At 42.6% G+C, this 24,027-nt stretch overlaps 1 protein-coding gene and 1 long non-coding RNA gene across 2 annotated transcripts; one reads left to right on the top strand and one right to left on the bottom strand.

The window, feature by feature from the left end:
* Positions 1-6,012: 6,012 nt before the first annotated feature.
* LOC115192424 (uncharacterized) lies at positions 6,013-16,485 on the bottom strand. The gene is made up of 6 exons (XM_029750918.1): positions 16,245-16,485; positions 7,767-7,964; positions 7,434-7,636; positions 7,167-7,233; positions 6,997-7,067; positions 6,013-6,334 (listed from the first exon to the last, which is right to left on the bottom strand). Exons 1-6 carry the CDS (start codon positions 16,342-16,344, stop codon positions 6,299-6,301), a joined length of 675 nt encoding a protein of 224 aa, XP_029606778.1. The 5' UTR covers positions 16,345-16,485; the 3' UTR covers positions 6,013-6,298.
* Positions 16,486-18,913: 2,428 nt separating this feature from the next.
* LOC115192443 (uncharacterized) lies at positions 18,914-21,446 on the top strand. The gene is made up of 2 exons (XR_003877931.1): positions 18,914-20,564; positions 20,798-21,446. It is a non-coding gene; the product is annotated as an uncharacterized LOC115192443 (long non-coding RNA).
* The last annotated feature ends 2,581 nt before the right edge of the window (positions 21,447-24,027 follow it).

The following is a 24,027-nucleotide window of genomic DNA, read 5'->3' as shown; positions in this document are numbered from 1 at the left end:
GACAGAGAACTTAGAGCCCTGCAGGACTGGTTCTAAGTCCAGCCAATGCCAGGCTGGAGTCTGGCCAGTGTTTTTACTGCAGTGAAGCTCATTGTTGGTGCCTGGGTTGAAGCGATAGTTTACCTCTCCTTTGGTAAACTTTTGTCATATGGAAATTAACTTTTTAAAAACACCTGCTCTTTCCATGACATAGACTCACTAGGTGAATCCAGGTGACAGCTATGATCCCTTACTGACGTCACTTGATAAACTACTTCAATCAGTGTAGATGAATGGGAGGAAACAGGTTAAATAATTATTTTTAATCCAGATGGTGAATGGGCAAGACAAAAGATTTAGAGCTGAAATACACTACATTACCAAAAGTATGTGAACACCTGCTTGTCAAACATCTCATTCCAAAATCATGGACATTAATATGGAGTTGGTCCCCCCTACGCTGCTATAACAGCCTCCAATCTTCTGGGAAGGCTTCCACTAGATGTTGGAACATTGCTGCAGGGACTTGCTTCCATTCAGCCACAAGAGTATTAGTGAAGTCGGGCACTGATGTTGGGCGATTAGACCTGGCTCGCAGTCGGTGTTCCAATTCATCCCAAAGGTGTTCGATGGGGTTGAACACCTTTGGGCAAGTCAAGTTCTCCCACACAGATCTTGACAAACCATTTCTGTATGGACTTTGCTTTGTGCACAGGGGCATTGTCATGCTGAAACAGGAAAGGGCCTTCCCCAAATTGTTGCCACAAAGTTGGAAGCACAGAATCGTCTAGAATGTCATTGCATGTTGTAGCGTTAAGATTTCCTTTCGCTTGAACTAAGTGCAGTAGTGAAAAAAGTACCCAATTTGTCATACTTGAGTTAAAGTAAAGATGCATTAATAGAAAATGACTCAAGTAAAAGTGAATGTCCCCCAGTAAAATCCTACATGAGTCAAAGTCTAAAAGTATTTGGTTTTAAATATACTTAAGTATCAAAGTAAATGTAATTGCTAAAATGTACTTAAGTATCAAAAGTAAAAGTATAAATAAATTCCTTATATTAAGCAAACCAAATGGCATCATGATCTTATTTTTTTACTTACAGATAGCCAAGGGCACGCTCCAACACTCAGACATCATTTACAAATGAAGCATGTGTTTAGTGACTCCGCCAGATCAGAGGCACAGGATGACCAGGAATGTTCTCTGGAAGTGTGGGAATTAGACCATTTTCCTGTCCTGCTAAGCATTCAAAATGTAACGAGTACTTTTGGCTGTCAGGGGAAATGTATAGAGTAGAAAGTACATAATTTTCTTTAGGAATGTAGTAAAGTAAATGTTGTCAAATAAAGTTAAGTACAGAAAATGACTTAAGTAGTACTTTCAAGTATTTTTACTTAAGTACGTTAAATCACTGACTAAGTGGCCTAGCCTGAACCATGAAAAACAGCCCCAGACCATTATTTCTCCTCCACCAAACTTTACAGTTGGCACTATGCATTCAGGCAGGTAGCGTTCTCCTGGCGTCCGCCAAACCCAGATTCGACTGTAGGACTACCAGATGGTGAAGCGTGACTCATCACTCCAGAGAGCGCGTTTCCACTGCTCCAGAGTCCAATGGCGGTGAGCTTTACACCACTCCAGCCGATGCTTGGCATTGCCCATGGTTATCTTGGGCTTGTGTGTGGCTGCTCGGCCATAGAAACCCATTTCATGACGCTCCCGACGAACAGTTCTTGTGCTGATGTTGCTTCCAGAGGCAGTTTGGAACTCTGTAGTGAATGTTGCAACCGAGGAGAGACAATTTTTACACGCTACACCCTTAAGCACTCGGCAGTGCCGTTCTGTGAGCTTGTGTGGCTTACCACTGTGCGGCTGAGCCATTGTTGCTCCTAGACGTTTCCACAATAACAGCACTTACAGTTGACTGGGGCAGCTCTAGACGTGCAGAAATTTCACTAACTGACTTGTGGCATCCTATGACGGTGCCACGTTGAAAGTCACTGAGCTCCTCAGTAATGCCATTCTAGTGCCAATGTCTATGGAGATTGCGTGGCTGTGTGCTCGATTTTATACACCTGTCAACAACGGGTGTCGCTGAAATAGCCGAATCCACTAATTTGAAGATTTGTCCACATTTTTTGGCCATGTAGTGTGTCACTTTTTGGGCGACCCAACTAAATTCACATAGAAATATTATCTATGCTTCCTGTGCTTAAGTTTCGTTTTTGCGTCTTTTACTTTTGGTTTTGTAAACCAGCTTCAAACAGCTGAAAGTACAATATTTTTGGTTATGGAAAATATATTTCACAGCGGTTTAGATGGTACATTTTAGCAACCAGGAAATGGCAGAAATATTTCTGCATAGTGCATCTTTATGCTCTCGAGTGGTGCAGCGGTCTAAGGCACTGCATCTCAGTGCTGGAGGCGTCACTACAGACCCTGGTTCGATCCCAGGCTTTATCACAACCGGCCGCGATCAGGAGTCCCATAGGGTGGCTCACAACTAGCCTAGCCTCGTCCGGGTTTGGCCAGGGTAGGCATTCATTGTATATAAGAATTTGTTTTTAACTGACTTGCCTAGTTAACTCTTAAGGATCGGACACTTTTTTTCAATTTTCTAAAAAGACAAACCCATATCTAACTGCCTGTAGCTCAGGCCCTGAAGCAAGGATATGCATATTCTTGGTACCATTTTAAAGGAAACACTTTGAAGTTTGTGGTAATGTGAAAGGAATGTAGGAGAATATAACACATAAAATCTGGTAAAAGTGCAATTTAGACTTTGGCCACAAGATGGCAGAAGTGTCTGCAATGTTTTAAACTGATGCAATGAACCATTGCATTTCTGTTCAAGATTTTGTCTCAAGACTGCCCAAATGTGCCTAATTTGTTTATTAAAAACTTCAAGTTCAAAACTGTGCCCTCTCCTCAAACAATAGCATGGTATTCTTTCACTGTAATAGCTACTATAAATTGGACAGTGCAGTTAGATGAACAAGTATTTCAGATATGTCTATGTCCTGGGAAATTGTCTTGTTACTTACAACCTCATGCTAATCGCATTCGCCTACGTTAGCTCAACCATCCCGTGGGGAGCCACCGATCCTGAAGAAGTTTTAAATAAAGTTTAAATATATATTTTTTTAAAGTACCTTTGAACGGGGTATGGTAGTAGGTGCCAGGCGCACCGGTTTGTGTCAAGAACTGCAACGCTTCTGGGGTTTTCACACTCAACAGTTTCCTGTGTGTAACAAGAATGGTGCACCAGCCAACTCGACAACTGTGGGGAGCATTGGAGTCAACATGGGCCAGCATCCCTGTGGAACATTTGACACTGTAGAGTCCATACCCCGACAAATTGAGGCTGTTCTGAGGGTGAAAGGTGTGGGGGGAGGGGGGCGCAACTCAATATTACGGTGTTCCTAATGTTTGGTATACTCAGTGTATATGTCATTAGGTAATCTACTGGCATTTAAACAAGATGTAAAAGACTGATGACTGGATATACTTAATCAGGAGTGGACAATCTTAGCTCCATTATTGAGTAGTCCATAATGTAATAACTGCCAATAATGTAATAGCTTTTTTGTCCTTTCAAATGTAATAACGAGTCTCCTGGCCCATAGCGAGAGAGAGATACATAGAAGGTGTAGTACCTCTGACACTCTGGTCCACACCAGTTTCCTGGCCAACATCACAGTGATGAAGATAGCCAGGTGGTAGTCCACCGTGATGAGGGCCAAGAGGGCTGGGGCGTAGTGCAGTTAATGTGTGTGTTTGTAATGCAGTGTGAGTTGGCTAGGTGTCTGTAGCCTGGTCCAAGATGTGTGCTCTTGCCAACTCCATTGCTGTCATTGTCAAGCCAAACCGTTAGCATCACCGTGAGTGACAAGGAGTTGGCAGGATGGCACAAAAAGACTGGGAGTCAGGATAAGGTCTGCAGCAGCAAGGAATGTGTGTGTGTGTGTGGAAGAGCATGTTGTGGCTAGAACAGAACAGTGGAAGGTATCTCTCCTCTTTGTTGCCATAACTTCTTGCCCCTCAGGGGAAATATTTCAGACCAGGTCAATAATTTCTACTCCCCATCAGTCACATCACTGATTTTATTTGACTAACCTCTTATGTTAAAGCAGTGATTCCCAACTCCAGTCCTCCAGTACCCCCAACAGCCCTACTCCAGTCCTGCAGTACCCCCAACAGCCCTACTCCTGTCCTCCAGTACCCCCAACAGCACACATTCTTGTTTCCCCGGACAAGCACACCTGACTCAACTGATCATTAAGCCCTCAATGAGTTGAATCAAGTGAGTTTGTCCGGGGTTTCACCAAAAATGTGTGCTGTTGGGGATACTTGAGAACTGGAGTTGGGAAACACTATCATCCAGAAGGTGAGGTCAGTACAGGTGCATCAAAGCTGGGACTGAGAGACTGGAAAAACAGCTTCTGTCTCAAGGCCATCCGACTGTTAAATAGCCATCGGCTAGTGATGGAGCAGGTTACACAACCCTGCCCCATATACATAGACTTGGAATCACTGACCACTTTAATAATGGAACACTAGTCACTTAAATAATGTTCAGATAATGTTTACATACTGCTTTACTCATCTCATGTATATACTGTATTCTATTCTACAGAATTTTAGTCAATGCCACTCCAACATTGCTCAATCTAATATTTATATATTTTTCTTTTACCACCACTGCCACTCTCAATTTAGTAGAGCAAATTAGCCTGGTCTCATAGACTAGATGTAAACATTGTTGAGGAAATCTCATTTCAAGGAGCATACAGAGCTCATTACCCAGTTAATAAGAGTTTATTCAAAAAATTGCAAGGGAGATCACACTCAGGATAAATCAGAGAGGAAACTCAAAGTTAGTTGCACGCAGTCATTATATACTTCTTCTCTCATGGCAAGCTTACATGAGAGATGATGGATAATTTTTGTTACATTTTAGTCATTTAGCAGACGCTCTTATCCAGAGCGACTTACAGTAGTACTGGTCCCCCGTGGGAATCGAACCCACAACCCTGGCGTTGCACACACCATGCTGGCGTTGCAAACACCATGCTCTACCAACTGAGCCACAGGGAAGATACTTGGCTCCACTTCCTTAAAGCATTGTACACAAGTTCTCACAGACTATATGTCTAAGAGAGGGGACTGATGAGTTCCTAAAAGCCTATTTAGCTGCAAGAAGATTTCAACCTTGAGCTAGGCCTCTGGTTCCCAAAGAGATAAGGAGCCAGCACCAAATAACTCCTTTGTGCACCGTGAGAAGAGGAACACAAGACAGCCATGGAAAATTACCAGTTGAATAGCACTAGACAACTCAACAGTGGCTATTTTAGCATGTAAATCTTGGTGGGGCAAACTCAAAAAATATGTTTTAGATGCATGCCAGCAAAGCCACTACACAACACAACACTAAACAATACATCCATTGGACTATAAAGGTAAAAAATGGTGCCCATAAACTGTTAGAGCCTACATAAAGCTGTCCCAACAACAGTCCCAACACCTTACCACTGTTACACCTGGTTGTTGGAGTGCTGCAGATATGGTTGTCCTTCTGGAAGTTTCTTCCATCTCCACAGAGGAACTTTAGAGCTCTGTTAGTGACCCTCAGGTTCTTGGTCACCTCCCTGACCAAGGCCCTTCTCCCCCGATTGCTCAGTTTGGCCGAGCAGCCAGCTCTAGGAAGAGCCTCGGTGGTTCCAAACTTCTTAATTTAAGAATTATGGAGGCCACTGTGTTCTTGGGGACCTTCAATGCTGCAGAAATTATTTGGTACCCTTCCCCAGATATGTTTTATCAATTCATGCACACATTTTAGTAATTCGTGAGCATGGTTTATAATTCATCAGCTCGTTTTATAAATCATGAGCACGTTTTATAATTTTTGAGCTCGTTTCAAAAAAACATCTCGGTAAATGTCACCTCCAGGGCGCAGTACATCTCTCATTTACTAAATTATGTGTCTTCTTCGGTGAGTAAACTACTTGAAAGTAAACAACTTGGAAAAGGATCACTGTGGTAATTAATTCTATTTGAGATTAATATGTACATAGACAAAGTAATATGCATTCAAACAAGAAATTACTTGAAAATGTACTTCCTACCATTGATTTCATTCATTCAGAATCCCTTCCAAAAAGCCAATGTGTGAATTATTGAATCATACAATGATTACAGTGGTGTTTTATGTTTTACTGCTGATCACACTGTCTCACACACTTCTAAAGACAGGTTGGTCTCGTCATCTTTTCATCTTCAGGTGTGAGTGTGCACTGCCTCGTTTCTTAGACCTTTCATCAGGAAATGCTGCAGCAACTGGTTTCTTTTCTCACCTTAGAAGAGAGTATATAGGTCAACCTTATTTGGAAAGCATTCATTGACCAACAGAAATCAACTTTGACAAACACTAATAGTACATGACTATTCTGTCATGTCACTCATATAACCCTTCAGTCTCCTACCTAAACATATATATATTTGATTACAGTCTCTTTTTGCAAAGCCCATGAGATGTCAATTATTTATGTATCTTTAAAGTAAACCGTATAAAATGAGAATACACATACATGTAGGTTCTTAATTGGATCACCATGTTCTAGGAGAACTTGTAGTGTATTTTAGGTTTAAAAAGGCTTTGACTTTCCCTTACAAAAAACATATCAACCCCTACAGAAATGTCCATTAATTATAACCCAAATAATAATTCACATTTCCTGTTGCTGCAGGATTATTTTCCTGCTGTAGCAAACTGGCTCAAATTAAGGTCCTACATCTGTACCATCCCAAAGGTCCTTGGCTCAGCCATTTCCATGGTATCATTTACCTTTGAAAGTGATTAAATACCCTTAGGGCTGTTTTCCCACATCCAGATTAAGCAGACGTATGTGTCATTCAATGTGATTTCTAATGTCTGAGTTATGAGGTAACTATTAGTTATCAAACATCAACAGAATGCCTAGAAGAAAATGGTCATAGCTGTAGCCTTCATGCCAACCTGTTTAGGTTGTCTTGTAATCACATAGTTTTTGAGACCTGGACAACATTTGTCAGCATCGTTAACAGCATCTAAAAAAACAATAGAAAAAAACAGCAGTGAATGAGCACTGAATGACAATGCATAGTGTAAATAAAGTGTCAAAATGAATCCCCATATGCTGACTGTACCTTCAGGTGGATTTGAAGCAGCAGGGGGGATCTGTCTGGTCTTCCCTGGAGCAGCAGGCTTACTTTTCTAGAAGGAGAGGTTGTTACTCATTCATCCAAAACAATTAATAATTTATTATAATTTATTAAAATACTAGTTTTAAATTATTTATATTATTAAAGACAATAGCACATTTAATAATAAAATGTTTTTGGTGTCAAATCTCTGCTTTTGAATGTGTATTGTATTTAATAATAAATTGTTTGCTGACAAGAATAAGAAACTACCTTTGGCTGTATTTCTGGCCTGTCCAGAATCTTTCTACTTGCTTCTTTATTGCGAGGACACTTCAGTAGTCCTTTGCTCTCATGGAAGAGACAGTCCACTGTGAGTATTACATCCTCTCTGGTCACTAGTCTGCTACTGTCAGGTACAGTGTAGTCTGAGTCGAAGGTGTGATGCAGCACTACCAGAATGGCTGGTTTACCAGCTGTCAAGAGAGTGAGGGACAGATAAGAATAGGTAATTGTATTAAGTTGTCTATTGTAAACAGTAAATAAAAGTAATGAAAGTGTCAATCATTAACAAACAAAAAATATCACTTCATGAATATGGATTACCTGGAATCTGCTGCATTGCTGCTTCAACATCAGTCCCAGCACGAGAGACGATGGGACAGAAAGCCAGGATGACATCACTCTCCTCTAGTGACGTCACTTCAGTTAAGTGTCTTTTGGCAGCGAGACGATGAATTAATTCCTCATGAGACCCCAGAGTATTCCCACTCACAACAGTGAAGAATTTCTTCTTCCTTGGTTCTACAGAAATTAAGGAAATGTCCATATTTTAGATCAAAGTGGCTAATATGAACATGGACTGGACATTTTTTGGCGGGGACCCTCGATAGCAACTTTATAGTTCTGACACTCACACAAAGCCATGTATTGAATTGTATTACTTTTTTCAACTTGGGTAACAAATGTATACATTTCAAAAGTATAATCACATAGCAAGTGAAATGAAAGACCTCACAGTGTTTTGTTGTTACATAACTAGTACTTCAGTAATTGCATTGTAATGTTCTTACACAAGTATTGTTCCTTACGCCACTTGTGTAATAACATAAACCACTCAACTCCATTACTATGCAATAAAAGTTATTGTTAAGAGAAAAAACAATTGTTTGAGTATGCAAGATTCATCGAGTCATTCAGACCAATAACGCAACTTTCATTCTTGTATATAAATGCAAAACTAATGCGTTTGGATTGGAGCTGGTGGGCAGGCTTGTGAACCCTAGCCCCAGCCATATCGAAGTCTGTGTTGAACCATAATCCTGGTCCAAGCCTCATCTGATTTTGATTTAACATTTTATGAATGCTAACTGCATGTTTTGATAGAAAACATGTTTAACAACATTATAGCTAGCTTGCAGTAACTGTGGTTAGAGGTTAGATTTTGAATTGGAAATAATTTCAGGTATCCTACCAACGGGACATTAAAAACTGTAATATCTTATGTTTCACCGAGTCGTGACTGAACGACGACATGAATAACATACAGCTGGCGGGTTTTACGCTGCATCGGCAAGATCGAACAGCTGCCTCCGGTAAGACGAGGGGTGCGGTCTGTGTATATTTGTAAACAACAGCTGGTAGAACAGCTGGTGCACAAAATCTAATAGTAAGGAAGTCTTGAGGTTTTGCTTACCTGAGGTAGAGTATCTCATGATAAGCTGTAAACCACTCTATTTACCAAGACTTTTTAGCTTTCTATTTACCACCACAATCCAATGCTGGCACTAAGACCGCACACAATGAGCTTTATATGGCCATAAGCAAACAGGAAAACGCTTATCCAGAGGTGGCACTCCTAGAGGCCAGGGACTTTAATGCATGGAAACAAATCAGTTTTACCTAATTTCTACCAGCATGTTAAATGTGCAACAAGAGGGGAGAAAAACTCTAGACCACCATTACTCCACACAGAGACGCGTACAAAACTCTCCCTCACCTTCCATCTGGCAAATCTGACCATAATTCTATCCTCTTGATTCTTGTTTACAAGCAAAAACTAAAGCAGGAAGCACCAGTGACTCTGTCAATAAAAAAGTGGTCAGATGACGCAGATGCTAAGCTACAGGACTGTTTTGCTATCACAGACTGGAATATGTTCCGGGATTCTCCCGGTGGCATTGAGTACACCACATCAGTCACTGGCTTCATCAATAAGTGCATTGACGACGTCGTCCCCCAGTGACTGTACGTACATACCCCAACCAGAAGCCATGGATTACAGGAAACATCTGCATTGAACTAAAGGGTAGAGCTGATGCTTTCAAGGAGAGGGACTCTAACCCGGAAGCTTATAAGAAATCCTGCTATGCCCTCCGACGAACCATCAAACGGACAAAGCGTCAATACAGGGCTAAGGTTTGAATCGTACTACACCCACTGTTCCAGACGACTGTGTGATCGCGCTCTCCGTAGCCGATGTGAGTAAGACCTTTAAACAGGTCAACATTCACAAGGCCGCAGCGCCATACAGGACGTGTACTCCGAGCATGTGCTGATGTAACAGTGTAGGTTCCGTCCCTCTTTTCGCCCCAACCTGGGCTCGAACCAGGGACCCTTGCACACATCAACAACTAACACCCCACGAAGCATCGTTACCCATCGCGCCACAAAAGCCGCGGCCCTTGCAACGCAAGGGGAAACCCTACTTCAAGTCTCAGAGCGAGTGACGTCACTGATTGAAACGCTATTAGCGCGCACCACCGCTAACTAACTAGCCATTTCACATCGGTTACACTGACCAACTGGCAAGTGTCTTCACTGACATTTTCAACCTGTCCCTGACTGAGTCTGTAATACGAACTGTCACGCCTACTCCCGCTCTCCCTCTCTGGTGCCAGGCTGCCCTTCATTACGCACACCTGTCACCATCATTACGTGCAACAGCACTCAAGGGACTCACCTGGACTCCTTCCCTTTGTTGATTGCCCGATCTATTACTGTCTGCTCCCCCATTTGTTCCCTGTGTCATTTTTTCCCCTGTCCAGACGCTGTTCCTGTCATGTTTCATTAAATGTTCACTCCCTGTACCTGTTTCTCGTCTCCAGCGTCGATCCTCACAGCAACATGTTTCAAGCAGACCACCCTGTGCCCAAGAAAACTAAGGTAACCTGCTTAAATGACTACCGACCCATAGCACTCACGTCTGTAACCATGAAGTGCTTTGAAAGGCTGGTCAGGGCTCACATCAACACCATTATCCCAGAAACCCTAGACCCACTACAATTTGCATACCGCCCCAACAGAGCCACAGATGATGCAATCTCTACTGCACTCCACACTGACCTTTCCCACACCTATGTGAGAATGCTGTTAATTGACTACAGCTAGCGTTCAACACCATAGTGCCCTCAAAGCTCGTCACTAAGCTAAGGACCCTGGGACTAAACAACTGGATCCTGGACTTCCTGACGGGCTGCCCCCAGGTGGTAAGGGTAGATGACAACACATCCGCCACGCTGATCCTCAACACGGGGCCCCCTTAGGGGTGCGTGCTCAGTCCCCTCCTGTACTCGCTGTTCACTCATGACTGCATGACCAGGCACGACTCCAACACCATCATTAAGTCTGCCGATGACACAAGTGGTAGCCCTGATCACCGACAACGATGAGGGAGCATACAGGGAGGTCAAAGACCTGGCCGTGAGGTGCCAGGATAACAACCTCTCACTCAATGTGATCAAGACAAAGAAGATGATTGTGGACTACGGGGAAAGGAGGACCGAGCACGCCCCCATTCTCATCATCGGGGCCGTAGTGGAGCACGGGGCCGGTTGAGAGCTTCAAGTTCCTTGGTGTCCACATCACCAAAAAACTAACAAACCTCGTGAAGAGGGCACAACAAAGCCTATTCCCCCTCAGGAGACTGAAAATATTTGAAATGGGTCCTCAGATCCTCAAAGTTCTACAACTGCACCATCGAGAGCATCCTGACTGGTTGCATCACTGCCTTGTGTGGCAACTGCTCGGCCTACGACTGCAAGGCACTACAGAGTGTAGTGTGTACGGACCAGTACATCCATGGGGCCAAGCTTCCTGCCATCCAGGACCTCTATACTAGGCATGTCAGAGGAAGGCCCTAAAAATTGTCAGACTACAGCCACCCTAGTCATTGACTGTTCTCTCTGCTACCGCATGGCAAGCGGCACCAGAGTGCCAAGTCTAGATGCAAATGGCTTCTTAACAGCTTCTACCCCCAAGCCACAAGACTCTTGAACAGCTAATCAAATGGCTACCTAGACTATTTGCATTGTCCAACCACCCCCCGCCTTTTACGCTGCTGCTACTCTCTATTTATTCTCTATGCATAATCAATCACTTTAACTCTACCTACATGTACAGTTGAAATCGGAAGTTTACATACACCTTAGCCAAATGCATTTAAACTCAGTTTCACAATTCCTGACATTTAATCCTAGTAAAAATTCCCTGTCTTAGGTCAGTTAGGATCACCACTTTATTTTAAGAATGTGAAATGTCAGAATAATAGTAGAGAATTATTTATTTCAGCTTTTATTTCTTTCATCACATTCCCCGTGGGTCAGACGTTTACATACTCAATTAGTATTTGGTAGCTTTGCCTTTAAATTGTTTAACTTGGGTCAAACGTTTCGGGTAGCCTTCCACAAGCTTCCCACATATTTTGGAGCAGTGGCTTCTTCCTTGCTGAGCGGCCTTTCAGGTTATTTCGATATAGGACTCGTTTTACTGTGGATATAGATACTTTTGTACACGTTTCCTCCAGCATCTTCACAAGGTCCTTTTGCTGTTGTTCTGGGACTGATTTGCACTTTTCGCACCAAAGTACGTTCATCTCTAGGAGACAGAACGCGTCTCCTTTCTGAGCGGTATGACGGCTGCGTGGTCCCATGCTGTTTATACTTGCGTACTATTGTTTGTACAGATGAACGTGGTACCTTCAGGCATTTGGAAATTGCTCCCAAGGATGAACCACACTTGTGGAGGTCTTGGCTGATTTTATTTTGATTTTCCCATGATGTCAAGCCAAGAGGCACTGAGTTTGAAGGTAGGCCTTGAAATACATCCACAGGTACACCTCCAATTGACTCAAATAGCCTATTAGAAGCTTCTAAAGCCATGACATTTTCTGGAATTTTCCACGCTGTTTGAAGGCACAGTCAACTTAGTTTATGTAAACTTCTGACCCACTGGAATTGTGATACAGAACAACAGCAAAGGACCTTGTGAAGATGTTGGAGGTAACTGGTGCAAAAGTATCTATATCAACAGTAAAACGAGTCCTATATCCACATAACCTAAAAGGCCACTCTGCAAGGAAGAAGCCACTGCTCCAAAATCGTCATAAAAAAGCCAGACTACGGTTTGCAACTGCACATGGGGACAAAGAGCATACTTTTTGGAGAAATGTCCTCTGGTCTGATAAAACAAAAATAACTGTTTGGCCATAATGACCATCGTTGTTTGGAGGAAAAAGGGGGAGGCTTGCAAGCCGAAGAACACCATCCCGACCGTGAAGCATGGGGTTGGCAGCATCATGTTGTGGGGGTGCTTTGCTGCAGGATGGCAACATGAGGGAGGAAAATTACGTAGATATATTGAAGCAACATCTCAAGACATCAGTCAGGAAGATAAAGCTTGGTCGCAAATGGGTCTTCCAAATGGACAACGACCCCAAGCATACTTCCTTAAGTCGTGTCAAAATGGCTTAAGGACAACAAAGTCAAGGTATTGGAGTGGCCATCACAAAGCCCTGACCTCAATCCTATAGAAAATTTGTGGGCAGAACTGAAAAAGCGTGTGCGAGCAAGGAGGCCTACAGTTACACCAGCTCTGTCAGGAGGAATGGGCCAAAATTTACCCAACTTATTGTGGGAAGCTTGTGGAAGGCTACCCGAAACATTTGACCCAAGTTAAACAATTTAAAGGCAATGCTACCAAATACTAATTGAGTGTATGTTAACTTCTGACCCACTGGGAATGTGATGATGAAAGAAATAAAAGCTGAAATAAATCATTCTCTCTACTATTATTCTGACATGTCACATTCTTAAAATAAAGTGGTGATCCTAACTGACCTAAGACAGGGAATTTTTACTAGGATTAATTGTCAGGAATTGTGAAACTGAGTTTAAATGTATTTGGCTTGTCACGGTCGTCGTTGGTAATGGAGGACCAAAACGCAGCAGGTATGTGTACGCTCATCTTGACATTTATTAACTCAGAATGAACACACCAAAACAACAAAACGAAACTACGAACAACGAAACAGTCTTGAAAGGCTCACTCGGCAAAACAAGAAACAATCTCCCACAAATACACAAACACAACCAACTAATATAGGACTTCCAATCAAAGGCAACACCACACAGCTGCCTTCAATTGGAAGTCCACCCCAATTAACTAAACATAGATATACAACCAACTAGATCAACATAGAAATACGTAGACAAGGAACAGTGCCCAAAAACCCCGGAATACTAAATCAAATGCCCTTTTTGAAAAAACACCACCCCGAGCCACATAAAACAAATACCCTCTGCCACGTCCTGACCAAACTACAATTAACCCTTATACTGGCCAGGACGTGACAGTACCCCCCCCCTAAAGGTGCTAACCCCCGGAAGCACCTCAAAAATAACAAACCCCCCCCCAAAAAAAATCCCCCTAACTAAAGGGAGGGAAGGGAGGGTGGCTGCCGTCAACGACGGCACTGTGCTACACCCCCCCCCCCCCCAGCCCACCTATATCTGGAGGTGGCTCTGGTTCAGGCAGTTCCGGGCAGACTACCCACCCCGGCAGCTCCGGGTAGACGGGCCACTCTGGCAGACCCGGAAGACAGTCGGGCCACTCTGGCAGACCCGGAAGACAGTCGGGCCACTCTGGCAGACCCGGAAGACAGTCGGGCCACTCTGGCAGACCCGGAAGACAGTCGGGCCACTCTGGCAGACCCGGAAGACAGTCGGGCCACTCTGGCAGACCCGGAAGACAGTCGGGCCACTCTGGCAGACCCGGAAGACAGTCGGGCCAGTCTGGCAGACCCGGAAGACAGTCGGGCCAGTCTGGCCACTCTGGCATCTCCGGGCAGTCTGGCATCTCCGGGCAGTCTGGCCACTCTGGCAGCTCCTGACTGACGGGCAGTTCGGGCGACTCTTGACTGACGGGCAGCTCTGGCGACGTCGGACTGGGATGACGCACTTGAAGCCTGGTGCGTGGTGCTGGTACTGGACGTACCAGACTGGGAACACGCACCTCCAGGCTAGTGCAGGGAGCGGGAACAGGACGAGTCGGACTGGGCTGACGCACTTCCGGGTCCGCACGAGAGACAGGAGCTGGAAACCCAGGGCTATGGAGGCGCACAGGCGGTCTTGATCTTACCTCCTGCACAATCCGTCCTGGCTGGATGGAACTAGTAGCCCTGTACGAGCGGGGTGCTTGTACAGGGCGGACTGGGCTGTGCAGGGGCCTGATGGTAGCCGTGCGTAGAGCGGGGAGTTGGATAGCCTGGTCCTCGGAGGCGTACAGGCGACCAGATGCGCTGCGCAGGCATCCTCCTACCAGGCTGGATGCCCGCTCTAGCACGGCACCTGCGATGGGCTGGAATAACGCGCACCGGACTGTGCGTGCGTATGGGTGAGATCCTCAGCGAAACATGGCGCTCTCCACCTCATACGCTCCTCCATATAACCACGGGTAGCTGGCTTCCGGCTCTTCCTAGGCCTAGCCAAACTACCCGTGTGCCTCCCCAAAAAAATGTCTTGGGGGTGCCTCTCGTGCTTCAACGCCAGTCGTGATCCTCGGAAACGTTCCCGGTCCATACCAGCCTTTCGCCTTTCCTCCCTCTCTCTTACCACCTGTCCCCATGGAAGGCGATCCTTTCCTGCTTGGATCTCCTCCCAAGTGTAGGAGCCTTCTCCCCCCAAGATCTCCTCCCAAGTCCATCTCTCACCATAGTCCAACTCAAAATCCCTTTGCTCCTTCCTCTGCTGCTTGGTCCTTTGATGGTGGGAGATTCTGTCACGGTCGTCGTTGGTAATGGAGGACCAAAACGCAGCAGGTATGTGTACGCTCATCTTGACATTTATTAACTCAGAATGAGCACACCAAAACAACAAAACGAAACTACGAACAACGAAACAGTCTTGAAAGGCTCACTCGGCAAAACAAGAAACAATCTCCCACAAATACACAGACAAACACACCCAACTAATATAGGACTTCCAATCAAAGGCAACACCACACAGCTGCCTTCAATTGGAAGTCCACCCCAATTAACCAAACATAGACATACAACCAACTAGATCAACATAGAAATACGTAGACAAGGAACAGTGCCCAAAAACCCCGGAATACTAAATCAAATGCCCTTTTTGAAAAAACACCTCCCCGAGCCACATAAAACAAATACCCTCTGCCACATCCTGACCAAACTACAATAACAATTAACCCTTATACTGGCCAGGACGTGACATGGCTAAGGTGTATGTAAACTTCTGACTTCAACGGTATAGGCTAGTAGTATAAATGACTGAATAATTACATTAAATTATGTACTGTTAAATTACCTCTGCGTTTCATTGTGGTTCTGTAGGAAAAATAAACAAATAGAAAATGTATTAGTTTTTGCATAACAACCAGTGATTGTTTCTGTGTGACTGTTTCCAACTAGAATCTTCCACTTTCACTTTTAGGACTAATCATAAAAGCAATATCAGTTTAGATCCAATTTAGCCTCTTATCAAGGAATCAATGTATTTATATTTCAACGCAAAAGTGCCACATTACTCCTTTACAAATGTTTAATGTATGGAACAGTTCCACGAAGAAAAAAAATAATTTTGGATGTTTGAAGGATGTCCACCCGCTAAAAAAATGTATAAACATTGAACCAGTCTAATTGAATCGACTTTTGACATTTCCCAGGCCAGGAAATACCGCTAACAACCATAGACACTGCCTAATGTTTAATAATTGCAGTAACTTTTATATTAGGCACTTAGCTAAATATAAATTGGCGGGGTGTTTGAGCAAATAAACATGACTTACCTTGTAGCTGTTCTTGCCAGTTGATCTGTTTGATAATAAGCGAAACTAACAGCAAGTGAGGGAGGGAGGAGCTGGGTAGCGGGGGCGACGTTGATTTCATTGCAGTCCGAGTCGGAATAATCTCAAACACCCGATTAGACTACAATCAACCCATTAAAAGGTGGAAATAATTTTACCATTCAAACCATTCATATGTGTGCGGTCTTCCTCTCGCCGCATATGTGGTACGTCATCCTTTGAATGGCGATTCTGAACCACACGTCATACTGTGATTTTGGTCGATTTTTTTTTTTATGATTCTGCATGTTCACCATAGAAGCCAAAACCAAAATATTTCGCATTAGTTTTTAGTTCAAATCCTGTGTTTCGCAGAAAATAGATTTTTGATCGGCAGTGTACCGTGTTCTATTTACAGGTAAGGAAAGTTCTTCTAAGAACTTAAATATGGCATTGGCAACTGTAGTCTATTTTAGTAGTATTGCGTCTTAGCATGATTCTTACACCGAGGTAAAGACAGTTTTAAGTTGGATATTCGACGTAGTTTCAGTTGGATATTCGACGTATTTTCTCGCTTTCAAACCTCAATAGCTTTCATACCACTTGAGCCACAGACTCCAAATAAGTCTCATGATGTTGGAAAAATTGCGCACAACATTGCACAGGTCTTATTTTCACGATTTGGACATTAATTCGCTTTCCGTTTATTAGCTTTCCAAAGCTAATAAACGTGGAAATGTGAGCAGCATTGTATTCCAAGTTGAATTAGTTAGGGAACGTAAACAAAGTACAAACTTTTTTTACATTCAAATTTCAATAGCTCCTTGGTCATGTGACCTACTGACTTCAAACAAGGTTCAGAATGCCCACTGACTACCCTTCTATGTTGCACACCCTTTAGTTTGTCCATTTTCATCTCACAAGATTTTACATACATTTTTCAAAATGTAGAATTTCAATAGCTCCTTGGTCATGTGACCTGGTGACTTCAAACAAGGCTCAGAATGTCCACTCTGGACCTACACATTGCACACCCTTTAGTTTGTCCACTTTCATCTCGCATGGTTTTACATGAATTTTTCAAAATGTAGAATTTCAATAGCTCCTTGGTCATGTGACCTACTGACCTCAAACAAGGTTCAGAATGTCCACTGACTATACCTTCATATCGCACACTCTGACGTTTGTCTACTTTCATCTCATGCAATTAGACTTAAATCCGTAAGCTATGCAGGCCTTCATTTTGCATGGGTGTTTAAAAAAAATGTCTAAGTCAACAAATGTTCCGTCCTCGCAATAACCATCTTTCACATGGACACTGAATAGATTTGCAAATGGCTGTATGTGGTATGGATCAAGGACAGGAGAGGTGTTCAGAGGTGCTTAAAGGAAGGCGCACAGGTAGGCCTCATGAAAAACAATGTTTCATATGCTCTTTTTAATCCCAGTAATAGGCAGTGATTTGTCTGTCACAGTGAGCTTGATAAGGTGAAAGATTCCTTTTCATAGCATCACTTTCATATACTGTACATTAAGACAACTCCTTCTACATTGAGTATTAGAACGCAGTTTACATAACTTGATATTTGAGTGCATTGCATATATTGCATTTGAGGGTTTGTTTTTCTGATGAAAATATTTATTTGATGCATGGCTTACTATTTCTAATTGGGAAAATAAATTCCTATGTCTTTTGTGAGTAAAATCCTTTTTCCAAAATTGATTTAGGTACATTTTTGTGAAGAGGTATGAGGGTTGTGATATGGGTCATTTTAATAGTATAATCATTTAAGGGATCAATACATTTCTATATTGCTTCCCCAGTATATGCATGAACCATCAGGCCAAGTGTTTTTGGTTGACTGCTGGACAGAAAGAGAAGGAGGAATCGGAACACGCTACATTCAAAATCAGGTCTTAGTTATTCTATTGTACTGGATCAAATACATATTAGCATTTCACATGCATTCAAAAGTGTAATACTTTGACATACTGTGAAAAACTCTTGGCTGCTGTCACTTTCAGACATACGCAGAGCAGACTTGAACCACAGGGGTTCTCTGTAAAAAGAGAGTAATCCAAAAGGCACAGACACACCCCTTGACTTTCAATTGGCACCGTTGACCTGTATGTATTCTCTCCTGATTGGCTCTGTGGTGCACAGTCTGGCAGTCTGACTAAAGTGCCAGAGGTATGAGGAGAGACATCCTCTTTTGTATTTATGGGAACAAATATTTCCTAACACTTTGGATCCTATTCTTGGACAGTTATAAGTCACAATGCATTAATGCAACAAAAAACATGTATTACTAATTACTGTCCATGAGTAACGTCAACCTTGTGGGTCTATGGGTGTTTGGACCAATAAAGTGCCAACGCAATTCTACCAATGACTAGTCCCTCATGCCCCTATGAACGGGGACACAGGGCAATAGTTTTTCATCTAAACCAGCCCTTTTTTACTGGAGTACACTAACCCCTAATCGGGACTCTTTTCTTGACCCACAGTAGCAGTTTACCAGATAAGAAGTCAAGAAGATCAAAAAGTAGATTGTTGTAAGGGTGTATTAGGTGTAAGGGTGTATTAGGTGTACACCCTTAGGTTGATCTTCTTGACTAATACACCCTTAGGTTGTAAGGGTGTATTAGGTGTACTAGTACACAGTAGTAAATAGAGTATCAACATTGTTCTGAAACATGTTGGCTGGAGTTGTGCTGTTATCAATCAACCAATGCCACTACACTGTAATTACATAGCAGTTACATAGCAGATATTATGTCAGTACAAAGTGATACCATGTTTCCTAATTAGTTTCCCAGAAAACGGTACGATTTGCCAGTTGACTGGCAGACAAATCACAAAGTTGTGCCTAGATTGCAAATAAGACGGCTGATTTATTTTCTGAAGCACCAATATTTTTCAGCGTCACTATTTGATTCACAAATCAATAATCACCATTGGAGCACTTAGCAATAATATCACACACTATCTTCAGCGCTCATACAATGATCCTGTTACCACAATATAGTTATTACCTTTCGGTCTTAAATAGAAACAGCAATACATACAAAGTGCATAGGTTTAGGAAGACAAGCCCAGGAAGAACGAGAGCTTTTCCTGGCTGGACATCATACTTTTGCCATACTTACGATTCCACTTCCAGGCTTCCATTACTGGAAATTTGGTCTAAGGAACATTCACTGCTCTTGTCCTCTCGAGCCATACCAACCTTTGCAAATAATGGGAATCTTCTGGGCATCTTCTAAGTCGCTTAAAAGTGTCTGGCAGTTTATATTAATTGTTGTGTGCTATTTTGGGGGGCTTGCACGGCTAAAAGCACGGTCTCCCATAGAGTGGAGCCTGGTGAAATGGATGCTGAGGAGGCCAGTGTCAGAGGAGTACAGTGAGCAGGTCGATATGTAGGGGTGCAGGAGGTCCGTAAGGTATTTGGGCGCCAGTCCATTGAGTGCTTTGCAGGTGAGCATGAGCAGTTTGAATGTGATCCTGTATTGATCAAGTAAGCCTAAATAGCTCACTATTGAGCTATTATCACCACGACAACAGAGAGACCCTTATCACCACGACAATATCCTCTTTTTATGGTTGACATCAGTATACAATATTGTCATCTCAGGTGACCTGACAACCCTCAGTGGCAGTTGGGGGAGTTTAGGTGAGGAGGAGATTCCAGAAGATGGCTGAGGAGTTCAGAGAGTCAAGAGATAAAGGACAGATGACTGAAGGCGTTAGGGCAAGAAGAGTTGATGACTACATAAAGTCATTGGAAGCCCAGGTCAGAGTAACGGATGCTAGGATGGCAGACTAACACAATATTTTAGGCCACACTTTTTTAGGCACTAATTTGGAGTTTTACAAGTGTTTCATAGGTAGTTTATTGGACCCTTGTTATGTATTCAGCAACCCTCCTGTCATTGCCTGGCACCCAGGGATTGAACCAGCGACCTTGTTCTTACAGCTACAGATTAGTGCCTGATAAGTGTGGGCTTAAATAAAGTGTTAGTTTTAGAACCTCCCATAGGGTAAGGTAGGAAGTATGAACGAAGAGAAAGACAGAATAATTCTGTGTTACAGAAATGAGTCATTTGTTTTCAGTATAAAAAAAGTTTACAATTTACTATTTCTTATAAAATAAATGTAATGTTTGGTTCCTCCTTATGTAGGTTAATACATTTCCTATTAAGTTGTCCGATTTGAGGATCTGGGGGTGGAGGCTGTTGTCCTCATCTTGAAGAAACATGGAGAAGACAAGGAGGTGCAGCATCTGGCCGCTAGTGGAGCGCAACAGTTTGTCATGAGAACAGGTAAAGTATTATTGTAAAGCATATTAAAAGCCAGTCATTGTAATGCATGTTTCACAAGATGTTGGCAAGACCTATGTGGTTGTTGTGTTGCGTGTTTTCCTACGCATATTTGCCATACATACCAATAATAATAATGTGGGTGCTTATACTTGTCCTAATGTATGTTATGTTACATGTCATTCTGCACCATGTTCTTTTAAATGTTCATGGGTGTGAATACAACTGGACCACAGGAGGGACGGAGGAGCCGAGCAGATCGAATTCAGGTGGTTAGATGTCTTCAATTCTCAATTTGATATGTTTAAAGTTTTCTCCTTTCTCACAATAGCAAACAGCAGAGAAATGTATTCACAATCAATAGATTACAGACTAAATGTACATTTGTTGTTTAGTGTTACCTGTAATGTAGTATGTAATGTTTGATTTATACAATATGTATGTATGGCGATAGGTAGACTAGCGGGTAAGAGTGTTGGGCCAGTAGCCGAAAGGTCACCGGTTCGAATCCTGAAGCCAGCAAGGTAGAAAAATCTGCTGTTCTGCCCTTGAGCAAGGCAGTTAACCCCCAATAACTGCACCCCGGGTGCTGATGACATGGACGTCGATTACGGCAGCCTCCCGCACCTCTCTGATTCAGAGGGGTTGGGTTAAATGCGGAAGACACATTTCAGTTGAATGCGCAACTGACTAGGTGTCCCATGCCAAGATCTCTATCTCTTCCCTGTTAGATGAATCTGGTGACAAGGGTTGGTTCCCCTGCTGTGCTTTTGAGGAGGGGACCATCATTAGATGTCTGGGGCATGAGTTAACCATCAAGATACCTAGAGGCGAAAGAAACGCACACCTATTTAGGCGAGGTGCTGGCTAACGGAGTGGAACACTTAAAAAAATAAAGGAGAGCCGCACACTCTAGGAGCTCAGATGCAAAAATGTTTATGTCCAACATTTTGACAGACAAGCTGTCTTCATCAGTGTAACCATCAACATACCGTCATCTTTTGGAAACAAACAGCTGGAAGACTTACTGGCCAAGGCAGGGGACTTCAAATTTGAAATTAGTAGTTGTAAATTAATTCTTTGTCTCATTCTATCTTGTTATTGATACATTTTTCAATATCCAATTAAATTATTACTTGAGATGACTGAATAGAGATTGTAAGCTGGCTCAGCCCCCGAAAGAAGGAAGGGAAGTGCTGCACAATAATAGATCTTTGTAGATAGAAGGTGCTCTTTGGTAAAGGGGTTAATGTCACTCCCTCTTTGATCATGCCTAGAATATTAATATCAATGGCAGTAAAGTCCTGTAACTTGTGGTTTTACCTTGTTACTCAATGTTCACCTTTTGATATTCATCTTTCAGACCTTTCTTGATAGTTGTAACTCAACAATAGTCCTCTTGCCCATTGCTCCAGTCCCCCCCATTTAGTCACAAAAAAATATGTTCAGTGTCCAGTATCTTGAAATGAAATGCTTCTATTTCATGAGAAGAACTGATCTACCTGCTGTTTATGTGAGACAAAGATTCATGAAAGTAAAATTAATTGCTTTGTGTAGTTCTGCATGTGATAGTATTTAACTGCAAGGCAGTACACGTTAGTATTTTAGTACATTTCATAACTATACATTAGATATGCAGTTTGTTATAATTAGTCATAATACATACATTTGTGTTAGACACCCTGGTGACATTGGACAGCTCCCAAATTATGAACATTAAAATCTTCATATTAAAATGGTTAGTTTTTTATAATTATTTTGGTCTTTAATATAGGGCAGACAGACAAGTTCCCCACTTTCTCCCCTTTTCACTTGCCGCCTCAATTTATGCTGCAATCAGTTGGTTATAACTTTGGATGGAGCAAGTGTTCCCATATGTTTTTGAGAGCTGCATGTATGACAAAACTTCACCATTCAAAATACTGATAATAAAGATGATAAAATGTTTAAACATAATCTGCCCATTCTTTGTTTTTGGTGTTATATCAGTCTTTGTATTGCTCATACCAACTGAGCCATATGTTTAAAACTGTCAGTCCTTGCATCCATGGTCCAGATGGAATGAAATGTACTGTACATGTTGGTATAATACTCTGGCAGAATAAATTCTGGAAGGAGTAGGCATAGTAGCACACATGCACACTAACTTTACTCTGGTCACTGTCCTTATTGACATTTACTTAAAGGGCTGTGAAAACAATGAAAATGTCAATATATTTAGGGATGCAAAAAACAGATAGGAATCATGTGTTCATCTATAGAGATGGATGTAGCATCTTCCTTTCCCGATCTGTTGGCAAATGACTTTAAACTGCATGTGTCTCACATGGTGATTTAGTTAGCTGTGGACTGTAGATGATCATCTACAATATCTCACCAAATAAGGCAAAGGGTGTGATGGAGTGTTCTTCATTGAGGTGGCTTCAGGGTTGAAATGCCTCTATGTAGGTATGTAAGTAGCCTTGCGTGAGCCTTGGCTTGTGCGAACCGGAACAGCTCATTGCAGCAGGAAAAATTGGCTTCTTATAGGTCACCTAATAGTAGAAGCAGATCATTCAGTCGACTTTCCTTCCGTTCCTAGACTATGGCGACATCTACATGAGCAAGAGTGTGTGAATTATTTTGCTGCAATGAAAAGAGTTGGTGCAGCATGTTGTATGTATTAGCCATTTCTGCCCATTGCAACATTGTACAATAAGACCTTTAAAAAATGTGACTTGCAAAATCCAACAGTAGCACTCGTATTGAGTGGAATGTTGCCCAACGTATACGGAACAAAAATATAATGTACAAATCTGTCGTTCTGCCCCTGAACAAGGCAGTTAACCCACTGTTCCTAGGCCGTCATTGAAAATAAGTATTTGTTCTTAACTGACTTGCCTAGTTAAATAAAGGTTAAAAAAAAATTAAAGTGTTGATCCCATGTTTCATGAGCTGAAATAAAAGATCCCTGACATTTTCAAAAAGCTTATTTCTCTCAAATTTTGTGCGCACTTTTTTTTCATCCCTGTTAGTGAGCGTTTCTCCTTCGCCAAGATAATCCATCCACTTGACAGATGTGGCATATCAAGAAGCTGATTAAACGGCATGATCATTACACAGGGGCACTTTGTGCTGGGGGCAATAAAAGGCCACTCTAAAATGTGCAGTTTTGTTACACAACACAATGCCACAGATGTCTCAAGTTTTGAGGAAGCGTGCAATTGGCATGCTGACTGCAGGAATGTCCACCAGAGCTGTTTCCAGAGAATTTAATGTTCATTTCTCTACCATAAGCCACCTCCAACATCGTTTTAGAGAATTTGTCAGTACTTCCAACCGGCCTCAAAACCACAGACCACGTGTAACCACTCCAGCCTAAGACCTCCACATCTGGCTTCTTCACCTACGGGATCGTCTGGACAGCTGATGACACTATGGGTTTCCACAACCAAAATTTCTGCACAAACTGTCAGAAACCGTCACA

This window comes from Salmo trutta, chromosome 1 (assembly GCF_901001165.1).
Source record: "Salmo trutta chromosome 1, fSalTru1.1, whole genome shotgun sequence".
Taxonomy (NCBI): domain Eukaryota; kingdom Metazoa; phylum Chordata; class Actinopteri; order Salmoniformes; family Salmonidae; genus Salmo; species Salmo trutta.
This window is presented reverse-complemented; position numbering and strand designations above follow the sequence as displayed.

Excerpts from the sequence above, each read along its gene's own strand:
- LOC115192424 (XM_029750918.1), bottom strand. The coding sequence starts at position 16,344 with ATGAAATCAACGTCGCCCCCGCTACCCAGCTCCTCCCTCCCTCACTTG. Across the intron at positions 7,234-7,433 it reads GGCCAGAAATACAGCCAAAG|AAAAGTAAGCCTGCTGCTCC; the intron begins GTAGTTTCTTAT and ends CTCTCCTTCTAG. Across the intron at positions 7,068-7,166 it reads TGCTTCAAATCCACCTGAAG|ATGCTGTTAACGATGCTGAC; the intron begins GTACAGTCAGCA and ends TTGTTTTTTTAG.